This window comes from Eretmochelys imbricata, chromosome 1, assembly GCF_965152235.1.
Source record: "Eretmochelys imbricata isolate rEreImb1 chromosome 1, rEreImb1.hap1, whole genome shotgun sequence".
In the NCBI taxonomy this organism is placed as follows: Eukaryota; Metazoa; Chordata; order Testudines; family Cheloniidae; genus Eretmochelys; species Eretmochelys imbricata.
Window position 1 is genome coordinate 274,016,873 of NC_135572.1, and position 15,200 is coordinate 274,032,072.

General features: G+C 39.6%; 1 protein-coding gene across 6 annotated transcripts in view; it reads left to right on the top strand.

Annotated features, from left to right (window-relative positions):
* Window positions 1–15,200, top strand: part of ANKS1B (ankyrin repeat and sterile alpha motif domain containing 1B) — a 754,695-nt gene that overhangs the window by 238,716 nt on the left and 500,779 nt on the right. For all 6 annotated transcript variants that reach the window (XM_077807668.1, XM_077807665.1, XM_077807666.1 and 3 more), the window contains one exon: window positions 13,125–13,290. In XM_077807668.1, coding sequence (XP_077663794.1) covers window positions 13,125–13,290 — 166 coding nt within the window. The remainder of the gene's footprint in view (window positions 1–13,124; window positions 13,291–15,200) is intronic.

Genomic DNA, 15,200 nt, shown 5'->3' on the forward strand with positions numbered 1-15,200 from the left:
CTCAAACAATGGCATCAGCCATTACTATGAGAAGGTATTCATGGTTGCAGTCATTTGAGCTACCTCAAGAGGTCCAACAGACTATCTAAAACTTCCATTTAAAAATTATCTCTCTGTATTCAGAGAAAACTGATGACAAGATTCATAGCCTCAAAGATTCCAGGGTGACACTCAAATCCTTTTGAATCCCCCAGAGATTAAAATAAATCAGTTTCATTCACAACAGCCATACAGACACCAGAGTTTTATTCCCTGAGCCCAAGTTCCAACAAGAAAAAAAGGAAGGGCCTACAGGAGGCGATATCTACAGCCCTCCTCTTCAGCATCTGTAGACTAATCCCATCCAGCTGCCTGTTCCAAACAATCATTTTTACGGGACAGTTGAGGACAGCATACCAGCTTATCTAAATTCCATCTGTTCCCCATCTTTTATGTACCAATCACTTATGAAGTGGGATAAGTGCTTGGGCCCACATAACGTCAGACTAGTGGGTCTTAAGCATGGTGGAACAGGCGTATGGCACCCAGTTCATTTCTACTCCCTTCCCTATCCCTCTTCAGGGACCACTCTCGCTAGTCTTGTCATCCCTAGATTGGTGGATGGACCCTTTGAAAGTTTCTGTTGGGGCTCCCTTTCTCCCCGTGCTACCAACCTTAATGCTAGTCACGGACACATCTTCTCTGTGTTAGAGAGCTCATATGGGGTTATTCCAGGCTCAGGAGTCTCACTCTTGAGACTCCTTTGGTCAACTCAAGATCTAGAATCTCACAAGTATGAAGGAGTTAACAGTGGTACAGATAGCCTGCTTGGCCTTCCTCCCGCACATAGTGGTGAAAAAAATCTGTTGATTCTGACAAATAATTCAGTGACCATGTTTTACATAAACAGACAAGGAGGATAACAGTCAGACCAACTCTGCCAGGAGGCAGTCTGCCTCTGTGATTTCCGTATCACCCACTCAATTCATCACAAAGCTGCTTACTTTCTGAGGAAACAGAACATGTTAATGGATCAGGTTAGCAGATCCTTCTTCAATCAACACGATTGGTCATTATGTCCAGACGTGGCCAGGTTCATCTTCCAATTATGGGGGACTTCCGAAGTGGATCTTTTTGCAACAAGAACCAACAGAAAGGACCATCAGTTCTGTTCCTGGGGAGGGTTCGGCCCAGGATCACTTGACAGACGCTTTTCTCCTATCCTAGAAGAATTCCATCCTGTATATCTTCCCTCCAATTCTTTTACTTCCCAGAGTCATATTCAAAATAAAACAAGACCATGCACTCCTCATCCTTATAGACCCCACTAGATTTGTTGATTGAGCCTCCTCTGCCCCTTCTGTTGGATACAGACATTATCTCCCAGGACCATGGGCGCCTGCTTCATCATAGCCTCTGAGTTGTCCATCTCATAGTGGGTAAGGTTCATGGCTGACACCCTTTGAGAAGTCCTGCTTTAAGGATGTCCAAAATATGCTTCTGATAAGCAGATAACCCTAATCTAGAAACAATTAACTAGCTAAGTGGAATTACTTCTCCATTTAGTCTCATAGGAAAGGTGTATCTCCAGAGTGGGCACCCCAGGATCTTGTGCTGAACTATCTTCTAGATCTAAAACAGAATTTGGCTATTAGCTTTATAAGCGTGCAGCTGGCATTTATTTTGACATGTGCAACATATCTTTAATTAAAAACAGTTATGGAAAGGTAGGTAACCATTTTCTTATTTAACTAGATACTGTCATGTCATGCAAAGCTCACCCCAAAGTCCTTCCAGCATTTTTCAGCGATGTCTGTCTATGATCCATTTGTCATGGGACAAAATGCTCTGCCAGCTTCTGCCCTAGGTAAAGGATATTGTATGTTTCTTTGTAACCCCAGTTATATCAAAACAGTGCCATGATCTTTATTCATAAACTGCTGTAAGGGACCGAGTCATAGGCAGTCAGGCCAAGTGGTTACTGCTGGGCTGGTGCCATGGAGTCAAGGGGTAACCATGAGGCAGTGTTCGGTTAGCAGGGGTCAGAGGAGTTGTGATAGCTGAAATCAGTAGGGAAAAGTCAGGATCAGTCAGGCTGAGGTTGGAAACCAAAGATCAGAAATAGCTACTAGGCTGGAGTCAGGAGATAAGAGTCAGGATCAAAGTTAGGCTCAAGTTAGAGATCAAAGATGAGAGAGTGAGGCAAGTCCTGGAGCATCAGCAGGCTAGACATCTGCATGGTTGCCTTGCCAGTGTTAAATAGTAAACATGGCCAATCAGAGAGCCAGAGGGGGCTGTTGCTCTGGCACCTTTTGGGTGGTACTTTCTGCAGCACCTAATCTCCAGAGTGCTCCTTGGGAGTAGTTCTGCATGGCCTCCCAGAGGCAATAGGGGGATGTCAGCTGTCCCAAGCTCCACAGACCCAGGATCCTTACAAACAGACATGCTCCTGTTGTGTGTGTTCCTTTCTGTAGATTTTGCAGTTTTGGTTAGCTGGTGGGCTCAGGATGTGTATAGACTTACATTGTGAGAGACACAGTAGACACTAACCAGACAGAGAGAAGCGTCTACTACCCCATGCCTGAACAGAACCTGTTCAAGGCATATCATCTCTGGTGTCCTGAGCCACCATATGTAAAATATGGAGGCAACATTTAATTACATTAAAGTCATATATCAAAATAGAGACTTATGCACATGTTTGACTAGTTAGTTTTCAGATGACAGAGTATGCTATGGCCTTCAATGCCTAATCTAGAAGGAGTTGAAAGTAAGTGTTCATAAATTTAGAGTCCATAAATTATAAATAAGATATTATATGGTGACTCATGACATACTTATGTGAATTAACATTATGTAGAAATTGTGAATGAGTTTTAACACCACATTTTTAGAAAGGCAGTATGTCTGCTATTACTTTCCTGGCAGTGATTCCTGATTTTACTATTTCCCATGTTCCATAAGAGACTAAAGAGGCTTCAACTGGCTTGACTTCTATAGGATAGGAGACAGAAAGTATAAAAAGCTTGCCCGCAAATCTTAATCTTAATCTTGCCCTCAAAAGTCTTTCTTAATGTCAGTTCAGACTAGAGACTCCTTAACTCTCCACAGTTGGTGGTGGTTTTTGTTTTTAAGGTCACTTTTTGAGAGCACTTGACCTTGCCCATGATCCTAATTCTGCAGCCCAGAAGCATGTAAAATTCGTATTATTAAAATGGGAATTATGTGCCCAAAAAGAATGCAAGAGAATACAGTGTGCACTGAACAACTAAGCACAAAGGCATGACACATATGGAATAATGAAGTCTTAACTCCAAATTTCCTACTTTGAGGATATTACCTGAGTTGTATAACATTGCTATTTGCATTTTTATGTGTTTAATTTGCCCTGGAAGTGTTTTCTACAGACTATTGTCAAGTGAAGCTGTCCTAAAATGACATTTTAAAATATTTTACCTCCTGATAATATTTATAGTATCATCCCTCCAAAACAAGAGCTGCCATGTTTAATGTCTCATCTTCGCAGTGGCTAATCTGTTACCATAGAGTTAAGTGAAAAAAATTCACTCCTGGAATATACTATTAAAAATAATGTTTTTAATGGATTTATTAACAATTTTGTCTTTCTACACCATTTTGTACTGTCAAAAAAGCAACAGGTGAACCAGAAAGATAAGATAATTTTCACACATGTCCAAGAACTAAAACAAAGCTGACATGGTATGTATGATTTTAGACCACTTTTAAGGACCAATCTTGACAATATCTCTTTACTATAAACATAGATTTTTGTTTCTATGACAGGATATTTAGACTATATATGCTTTCTAGTGTCATTTCACTAAAGGCAGGTTATTCAGTCTATTTAAAATGAGTTCTATTGGCACTCCAAGAAATAGCTAGTGAATTTTTAAATAGTGTTATGCATTTGATGTGCTAGGTGAAAACCAAACATATTTCTGAATCCGTATTGGTGTACAAAACTGTCTGCACTAGTAGCAGAGAAAAATAAAATTGGATTGCTTTTTTCCATAAATGAAGTAGATTGATAATATAAACATCTGTTGTTATGTTATATTATCTCATATCTGACAATGAGATTTTTGTCAACATGCAAGTGGGAAATAATATTTTTGTGATATTATGGATTCAGCTTCATGGAACAAACAGGAACTCCTGAGTTCTAATTCCCTTCTCCAACCACTGACTGATGATTGAAAAATTGAGCCTCGATGTGACTCAAAGGTGGTGTTTAATCCTGGATACCTCAGTTTTTGGGTGCCCATTTTTAAACAGCTAGAGCCTGATTTTCAGAAGTCCTGAGTGCACTCATCCTTCATTGGGAATCTCAGTAATTGTGGCCATGTCTGGAGATATGTGCCTTAATTTCTGCGTTTGAAATTCCATTTGTGTAAAATAGGGGTAATGACATGTTCTTCTCCACAGTGGTTTCCACTTTAAAAACATTTACTACGGATGCAGTATTTTTAATTTTTCCTATATTCAGAATAGGAAATAATGTGGTTAAGTAAGAAATAGCTGGAGAGGTGTGAATTAGTAAATATTTGTAAAATGCTTTGAAGCCCTGAAAGCACTATAAACAGACATGGCAAAAACTCACTTTTCACTGGTCAACAGTTATCACACACAGATCCAAGAAGATGCCTAAGGCCCACTATATCCAGTGGGAAGCCTCTCACTTAGCTGAAAATTGCCTGGCAATACTACCTCCATAATTATTGTGTTTTGTTTATATTGAACTGACTGTCCAGATGTGCAGCAAGTTGCTGCACATCAGGTCCTGCAATACTGTTTAAGCAGCTTTCAGTGATGCATGTAAAGTTGAGGGCCCCTTAGTTAAATCAAAATGATGGATTTAACCACTAATTGACCACTAACCTTTTGTTAATCCATGTGAACCAAAGACTGTGATTCTGGTCTCCTGACACCTCAGCAGTTCCCAATAAAATTGAAATTAAGCCTATTAGGACATCACTGTCTTTAGGGTTTTTTCCCTAGAGCACTGAAGATAATTTACTTACACAGTAATGTCAAGATCAGACATCTGCAGTCCTATTCTTCCCTCACAGGTGTAAGTAACTCCAGTTGATTTCAGCAAGGTCTACTCATCTCATGTGACAAGAGAATAGACTTTCAATGAGCTTCCCTTTTCTCCAGTTTGTCAACAGTATTCGTAAAAGCAGTATTAAGTGCAGTGTATAAGTTCAAACTGAGACTGTAGCTCAGGCTGGATTTGAACCATAGTTGCTTCTGACTTTCAGTTCTTGAGCCAAATTTATATAAGTGAGTACAACTGCAGCAGTGATTTGTCTCTTTAACGCTAAGCAGAAGGTCATACAGTCAGCCTTCCCATTGGTGTAATTTTAAGTTTTGAGCCCCCCGGCTCACACAAATAGAATCAACAGGTGAACCAGAAAGATGAGATAATTTTCACACATGTCCAAGAACATCTGGAAGATGTTACCACTCGCAATGATTGTGTTGAAGATCTGTAACATCACACACCTAAATATAGTGCATATACTTTGAGGTAGTACTCCTGAAAATGGCATCATAATATGATAAATTGACATTAGAGTGAATACAGACAATTGAGCCTTAAAGAAGCAAAATGGGGGAGGGAGGAAAATAAGGGCAGTTAGAGATAAAAATTTTGTGTACCATGCTTTGAATTTACTCTAGTGGATTTCCATTCTCAGGTCTAGTCAAATAAAGTGACTGGCATGCAGTAACTTGTATAGAGGTGGTAGGGTACTAGCTTTATAGATCAGTACAGGGAGGTAGTTCCTTCCATAAGGGCAGTATGCAAGAAAGCACAAAAGTGTCGGTGGTATATGTGGAGAAACTATCAATGATGCCAGACTCAATTGCCAGAGTGTACGAGCATAGGGCCAACATGATAAGAGATAAGTGGATAAGTATATTATTTGAGTATATTCTAACTGTGAGGGGTATAGTTGTAGAGGGTCTGGAAAGTGGAACAAGAAGCATGAACTGGAAACAGTAACGAAAAGGCATTCAAAGGTATTCAAAGGGAAGGCATTCAAAGAGAAGAGGTGCTGTGTTTATATCTATAGTTATGAAAGGTTTTCTTGGCAGGTGTACTTTTGTATAGATTATAGGAAGTTATGTGGGTATGAAAGAGGCCAGAAAGGATGCCATAATAAGGCTTGGAAATAGTGTCCTGAAGTGGTTTTTGAAGTGTGGACAGAAAAGGTTGGATTTCAGAAGATTGTATGGAGGATGAAGTGGCAAGATTTAGATGTACAGGAATTGGGAGGAAAGAAAGATGACTCTAGGTTATTATCCTGAATGATAAGGAAGATGTCAATAGTGACAGAGAATGGAGTGAGTAGGGTTTTGACCATGTTAATTTTAAGAAGAGATGCTGAAGAGATTGGATGAAATGCATGTTTGGATGGTAGACAGGTCAAAAGTAAAATGGTAGATTTGTGAATCATGATCAAGATGATAGCTGAAATTACGTGAATGGATGAGATCACCAAGACAGAAGGTATAAAAGGGGAAGGAGGAGCCAAGGATTGAGTCCCTTGGAGACACCAAGAGGATGGAGCGGTGAGGTGGATCCACCAAAGGACACACTAACACCTTTTTTTGTCTAGGATTTAAAGGTGCAGTGTTATCTAGCTCTCTCTACCACTATAATGGGGTCAGCACCCATCTCGTGTGCATGCCCCCTTTTCTCTGGGAGATAGTGCCTGCAAACACAGTTCTTTTCACTGGGGGGGGGGCACCCACCTCTCGTGGATGGCTCCCTTTCTTTCAGTTAGGTGTGAGCCTGCTTTTGGTTTTACATCAGGTTGGCACCTGCCTCTTGCAAGGACCGCCCCCGGCCACCAGTTCTCTTGGCTGATCTTCGGCAGCTCAGCCATCCAGCTGAGCCACACACGCTCTCTCCCCTTTTAGAATATACAGTACTGAGTTCTTATCATGGCCCTGTTATGGGGCTGTAGCTCTTGGGCTTCTTCCTAGAGGCACTGCCTTCTTCAGACACCCAGCCAGGCCCATCTTGGTACCCTCCTCTGATCTGGCCAGGTTTTGTGCTCAACCCCCAGGCTCAGCCTGCCTGCACTGACCTTTTGATGGCTCTGCTGCTATTCTATCCAGCCAACCAGGCATCTAGTCTTTGGTAGCCTTTGCTGGGCTCAGTTCTGTCTGGTGAGCTCTCTGAAGTGAGCTATCTGCAGTCCTACTACTCATCTAGCCAGCCAGGCACTTGTTCCTCCCTCATCGAGCTCCACACAGCAACTGAAGGTTTTGTTCTGCTGCTTGCCTTTTATCTGGCCCTTCTGGCCCCTTATTGGTCACGCCAGCAGCCTCCAGACCTAGTCCACCCTGCCATAAGCATCTTTTAAATGTCTAGTCCAGATCAGGAAAGTTGTGCTTTAGCACATGCTAACCTAATCAAGATAAAGTATAGCAGGCAGCCTAGCCTTTAACTCAACCAGCTTACATGTGTGCCTTCTTTATAGTCAGCCTTTAAAATGTGTCTGCATCTAAGCCACAATATCTTTAATCCCTAGTTGAGGCAGGAGAATCAGGAGAAGATGGAGCCTTGGAACGCAACAGAACACCAGATTTGTGCCCTACAGTGTCAAGAGCAACAGAGGTTTGGTTTGTATGTTGATATGATCTTATTGAGCATTGTTATTCACAAGACCAGAATTTGGGCCATAATTTTCCAGTTGAGAGATTCCCTTAATGTAATATTTCATTGTTCTGTTATTTTTTTCAATAGCCTATAGTGATGTAAATTAGATAGACTTTTGCCTTCTTCATGGCTTCCTAGCATTTGTTTTTTATTTCTGTCTAGGAATCTTTTCCCACATATCTCAATCTTTTTTTCCTGTTTCTGCTCTCCACCCATCTTGCGCTCTTGGCCTAGATATGACACTTAAATCGTGTAGTTGAAAAAAATGAAACAGCTAATCAGTTGATGCTCAGAACCGTGCAAATTGTCTGGAGGTCTTCCAATCAGGGGGACTGGTGTGCCCCTGGCAATCTTACAGCAAATGCAACTCAGCACACTACTGTCATGATTAGGAGCAGCAAAGGCCAAATATGTTTGCTTCACCTGCTGCACTGCACTGTTGCTAATGCTTTTCCCACTGGTTGCAATATTTTTCCAATTATGTTGTTTATAATGTTCATCCTCTCTACTACACTACTAACTACAATATATTGCCAGCTCACATAGCTTACTTTAAAACTTTATGAAGTTCTTATTCCAAATTAGAACTAATTCTGACAACAGTTAGCTACTAAATAGCTGATATGCAGTTATGTATATAGCTTTTCTATCAAATCCTAGACAGCTCTGACATTTCGGATTAGTTTATAGACATTCAGGATTGAATCATCTCTAACTGGTTAAAATTAAATCCAAATACAAGTGAGATTTTGATTCTGTGTATTAAAGATTACTCAATAGTAATGCAACTATAATTTTAATGGGATTTATTATGTGCATTTGTACATTTAGGAGGCATGTGAGTCCAGTGTGGAATTACCACACACTAAAATTGCATGGGGGATTGGGGTGGGGAAAAGGGAAACAAAAGCTCCCAATACTTAAGATTACTACACACAGCTTTCCATTTTAGAAATAAGCGAGGATTAAATTGCTTGGTGCCTGAGACTTGAAAACAATTTTATGTGATTTGCTAACATCTAGCTATTTAAATTGTACGTAACTATGCAATTCAAGAATGGACTTTGGCACATACAGAAAGGAACATATTACACCAACCAGGAAGTCTTCCCATTACTTTCTGCTGAAACAAGAGGTCAATTTTATATTTGCCTTTTTATCTACATATTCTTTATTGAGTTGAGGCTTAATTTTTTGAGTAAATTGCTTATCTGATACTGTTTCAGATGTCTTTGGATATTGGTTAAAGATGAATTTTTGCCTTTGGCATATGTAACTTACACTGGCCATTTTATTGGCATTATTTGAACTATTAGAATATTAGGGGGAGTTTGCTTGTTTGTAACTCAGCTTCCACCAACTTCACTAGTAACCCTATTACCTTTAACAATTTTTGCCTGGCACTTTATAGCAATCTTGCAACATGAGTTGCGCACATTTGTCCTGAAAGCAGAATTTGCAAACTGGAAATGTACATCTTGGGCATCCCTGGGCACCTTAGGCATGGCCACTCTCCAGACAAACAGTGTTGTCTGTGGGCCCCCAGGTAGCTTGAGTTGTAATCCAGTCTAGGCAGATTTGCCATCACCATGAGCCCTGCACCCTGTATTATGCCAGCAGAAGATGTCATGTACAAGGGCTAAATTGAGCTCTGCTATTGTATTTGGTTGCCATGGAAAATAAATTTGTGCTATCTGTCATTGTAAAATACAGTCATAAGCACAAAGGGGCAAATCCTTCCCCAGAGGTCATGGGAAGAAATCCTTTCCTTTGCTATGGAGTTGCAGCATCTAAAAACCCTCTGTGAAGGAGCTGTAGCCACTGGATTTGCAATGCGTCAGAACCATTCACACTAACCTCCTCCTCCTCCTCCTTCAAGTTCCCTTGTGAGATTACTTGTAGGGAACCTCTGTGGAACAGAGTGCCAGGGGATGCGCACCCTTGGAATGGGCTCTCAAAATCTCCACCCTTCAAATAAAGTGGAACCACATGGGCTTGGTTGTGTCTGAGGATTGTACATCCCTGTGTGGGAGGGGAGATAGAGTACAAGCTTTATCTGAAAGTCAGGACAACTGTTATTTCTAAATTCAGAAGAAACCATGTTGTTTGCATCCCTACACTAATTTGAAAGATTTCTTCTCTTCTGTCCATTCATTAATTTCATCTACACAAAACAAACAAGAATAATCTATTAGGATGGGAGTTAGCATAGATAGAAGAGGTATTCTGCTTTTATTCTGAATGAAAGAAAGCAAACACTTTACTAGTACAGTGCTATCATTTCTATAAGAACGGCCATACTGGGTCAGACCAAAGATCCATGTAGACCAGTATCCTGTCTTCCGACAGCAGCCAATGCCAGGTGTCCCAGAAGGAATGAACAGAACAGGCAGTTACCAAGTGATCCACCCCCTGACGCCCACTCTCAGTCTATGGCAAACAGAGGCTAGGGACACCATCCTTGCCTATCTTGGCTAATAGCCATTAATGGACCTATCCTCCATAAATATATCTAGTTCTTTTTTTAACCCTGTTATAGTCCTGACCTTCACAACATCCTCTGACAAAGAGTTCCACAGGGTGACTGTGCATTGTGTGAATAAATACTTCCTTTTGTTTGTTTGAAACCTGCTGCTTATTTTCATTTGGTGACCCCTAGTTCTTGTGTTATGAGCAGGAATAAATAACACTTCCTTATTTACTTTCTTCACACCAGTCATGATTTTATAGACCTCAATCATATCCCCCCTTAGTCGTCTTTTCCCCAAGCTGAAAAGTTCCAGTCTTATTATCTCTCCTCAAACAGAAGCTGTTCCCTACCCCTAATCATTTTTGTTTCCTTTTTCTGTACCTTTTCCAATTCCAATATACCTTTTTTTGAGATGGGGCAACCATATCTACACACAATATTCAAGATGTGAGTATACCATGGATTTATATAGAGGCAATGTGATATTTTCTGTCGTCTTATCTATCCCTTTCCTAATGATTCCCAAGATTCTGTTCGCTTTTTTGACTGCCACTGCACTTTGAGTGGATGTTTTCAGAGAACTATCCACAGTGACTCCAAGGTCTCTTTCATGAGTGGTAACAGCTAATTTGGCCAACTCATTTTATATGTAATGTTGGGATTATGTTTTCCAATGTGCATTACTTTGCATTTATCAACATTGAATTTCATCTGCCATTTTGTTGCCCAGTCATGCAGTTTTCTAAGATTCCTTTGTAACTCTTCTCAGACCCTTGTGCAAAATACAGGGTTCTGTGTGAGCCAACTCGAAGGCACCAATCCTGCAAAGACTTGTCTATGTGCTATATTTTTCTCACTGTGAATAATCCCATTGTCCTCAAATGGACATTTTACCATGTTTAAAGCTAAGCCCATGTGTAAATCTTTGCAGGATTTGTATCAAATGCACCATTTTGTACATTCTTCATCTGGGGAATGAGACCATTTTGAGTTAAAAAAAATCATACTTAACAATGCAGGAGGCCCAAATGCAAAACTTGCCCAACTCTTTATTTATACAGTGCCCTAAAGTGCATTAGGCACTATACAGAAATATAAACAAGGATGCTGTCCCACAGAGCCTACATTCTGAATAGACAAACATACAGACAAAGGATGGAAAGGTAAAAGATGTAACAGTTTTTTTTTTCCCTCCCCATTCATTGTTTCCTTTTCTAAATTTTATTTAGAACCCTATTTGCTTTTGTTTCTCAATGGAAATTGTTAATCTTTAATTATTTATGCTAGCCTGTTTATTCTTTTGCATATATTCTATTTATTACAAATTTATATTTTTATTTTCTCTGAAAACCATTTCCTATATTCAGTTGTTTAATCCACCATTTTCCATGATGTTGCTTTTCTTCCAGCTTCTTCTTTATACATGTCTTTCAATAGTCATCTCCTCTTTCTGAATCCACACCCCCCTTCTCCTGTTTCAACAAACAGTTCACTGAAATTTGGTTCTGCTAATGTTAGTATGTGGAATCATGAAGCGGCTATGAGGGTACTCATGCTGCTCTTGCCATGACGCTGCTGCCAGAGTCTCTGCCTCCCAGTAGGTTCAGAATTATCTGCTTTTGAACTTCCATATGTATCAGGCATAACTGAATAGAGGAAAAAACTGCAGAAGGTTCTAGTAGTTTAAAGGGCCAATGAATGCACAAATCTTCCACAGCAGAAATGGTCTGGTTATCTACAGCCATCTGTTTGCCTTGGGCTGGATGAAATATTTTTTAGTCTATGGGGAAATTGATATGCCATAAACTCCTCTGGGTGGCACATTCTTACATTGTTTGCTGGGAAGTACTTTACTTATGTGTGACTCTTATGAACACTAGTGTTTTCTGGCCCGTTGCATAGTTTCTTGTCCTATCAGATTTACATGGTGTCTGATTTCTACATGCATCCATATTGGTGACACAGAATAGCCAAACACTGTGTTCCTGTGAGAGATTGTCCTTAAATGCTTTATCGTATTTTGCTGGATTGCAACCACGAAATTAGAGAAATTCCTGTACCAGACTATTTTCACTCATGTTCTGAACCAGCCAAGCCCTACTTAATTTAGTGGTTTTGAATACTGAAACCAATCTCATGATTTGGCAGAGTGAACATGTCATATCTTCTATCTGTTTGCTTCTTTCCAGCATTAGTAAATGTAGGGAGCTCATACTCCTAGAATACACCACTAATATTTAAATATTTATTTAAGGCACAGTTTAACTCCACTTGAAGTCCAATAGGAGTCTTTTTATTGACTTCAGGGGGATTTGAATTGAGCCTGTAGATATCAAGGGATGCCTCCTATTTCTCAGGAAATCACAACTAGTAAGTATCCACTTGTAATTGTTTCTATTCACAAAAAAAAACACACGTAAAAGAATATCCAAAGAGAGCCCTAGTGCCCATAACACTAGTCATTCAGGATATTCAAAGGAAACTAACCTCTTCTGGGTTCTGCCATCAAACAATAGATTAGGTTATCCATGTGTTATATGTATAGTATGAACGGACTCACAAAATCCGTGAAAACAAAGAAATTCCATTTATTAACTCTATATAATTCTGTTTCTTTCACAAAATACACTTTTAAAACCTGATCAAGATATATACCTGAATCAGAACTTAACAAAAATGGTACAGTAAAAGCAACTGCATTAGAGTGCTTGCCATATGTCAAATGAAGAGTTAAAGAAATCCATACACAATCTTCACAAATAATTTTTAAAATGTAATATTCAACAGTGAAATTTATTTATGATAGACTATAGGTAACCCCTTCTAGTCACTAAATTTAGGGTTTCAATAGGAAGTGATCTATTTAAACTGTTGAATTTTAAGTTCTATTTTTGACAGAGTTATTGGACCATTTTCTTTTTTACAGTTTTACTGCATCCACCAAGGCTATTTTTATCATGTAGTTGCATTTCTACTTTTCAGGAGTCTTACCGAAAGAAAAGGAGCTATACACTGGAAGTAGTACCTTCGGGTTCTCTTGATGCTCATCCTTCAGAAAATGAAAACAACCTTTGTGATTTCATGGACATAGCAGTTACGAAGAAACCTTGTTCATTAGAAATAGTAAGAGTACCTTCCGCAAGAACAGGTAAATCACCACTATTCTCTTACCTTATCACTGGTACAGTCTGATGATATGTGTAATATTTCATTGTTGGCTTATAATATTTTTCACTACTATAATGCCTTCCTTCCGAGGATCTGAGGGTGATTTATACCATTAATGAACTTCTGTGAGGGATGTAAATATTATCCACATTTTATAGAAGGAAAGCTGAGGCAAGGGTTAAATGACTTCCTAGATTCCCATGGAAGTCTGTGGAAAAGCCAGGAATAAAAGCCAAATTTCTAGAGCAAATTTCCCAGGCATGTGCAGTCACTTCCTCACCATCCTATTTTTACCAAGTACTTAACACTAATCTGTAGTACAAACAACAAAATAAATAAAAAAGATTCTTAATAGCTAACTACCTAACAATTACAAAATAACCACCAGAGAATAAAATTAAAGAAAGTACCTTTGAATTAATATATATGTATACAAAATAAAAGCCCAAAGCGCCTATTTCATATAGATGCAGTGAATAAAAACTGAAAGAGACATGAAATGACAGTCTAAAATATTTTTAAATTTGACAAATTACTATGTGGATTACACAGTTCTGAACAGCAGTGAGTTATGTTTACAAGATAATAACAATTATACTGAGTCATATGAATAATACTATAAACAAGGGCTCTGTTTACATTTTCCAGAATTACATACTTCTCCCTGTTGCCCTTGTTTTGACTTTTCCTGTGTCACCACTTTGTACCAGATTTGCAAGGTATAATCTTCTAATAATACAAATAATTGGAATAAGAGCACGTTTTGACAAGTAAGAAATCACAACAGTATATGGAACTATTGGGAACAACACCACTGATTTTTTGATCATCATAATCTTGTTTATGAATCATGGGTTTGGAAATATGTATGAATGTCAGATTATTAAGGGCTAGATCATGAGTTAATTATCTACTCTCAGCAAAGGGCAGCTCCTTCTTTTCCCCTCTGTTCCACTGTGGATAAATAATGCAAGAGTGGAGCAGGTGGACTGGATCTTGGGGCTCCCACCTCCTATCTGGGTGCCCTAACCACTGGTCTATAGTCTCTCTCTCACTCGCTCACTCTCGTATTTATCCACGGTGGAACAGTCATCAAGCCAGAGAGAGAACGACTGTCATTCAGTGGGAACACAGGGTCCAGTCCCATGCTCCAATCACTCTTTTGTTATTTGTTCACAGCAGTACAGCTTCAACAGGAGAGCTGGAGGGAGCCCCACACCCCAGGTGAGTTCTCTAACCACTAGACTAAAATTGGACACCTCTTCCTTCACCATTCTGTGTGGAGTGAGGCAGGTGCCTAACTTATTCCTACAAGAAACAACTTGGGTGCCTAAACCTCCGGACTCTGGGTGGCTGGCTCCCAATCATGGATTGCTAAGCAGAGATAAGCACCTCACTACAGTCTAGATGTAGTGCCTAACTCCAAGAGAGGGGTGGGATTTAGCACACATCTTTGTTGTCACCATTGACTAGCTTAGGTGGCTTTGCTCCTAGTTTGCTGGCTTTTGTGGGTCTCATTTTTAGGTGCCTATCTCTCCCCATTCATTGTATAGGGAGCCTGAGTGCCTAACTTGGCTTTGTGGATCACAGTGTTCTTCCTGTGATTTTCTAGGTGCCTAAAACTTACACAGTGTGATGCTCAGCTTTGCAAGATCTAAGTCCTTTCATAGATCCCACCCTCTGTTCTGTTCCTGACTCTGCAACAGGCTTGCTGAATGACTTCATCTCTCTCTGACACACCTTTCCCACATCTGAAATTAAGATAATACTTACCTTTCTCACAGCAATGTTCTGAGGCATTCATTAATTTTTCCAAGGATAATTTTGCAACTTTGGATTGAGTGGAAGTTCTATATTAAACAAAGTTTAAAAAAAGAATTCTTTCAGGCA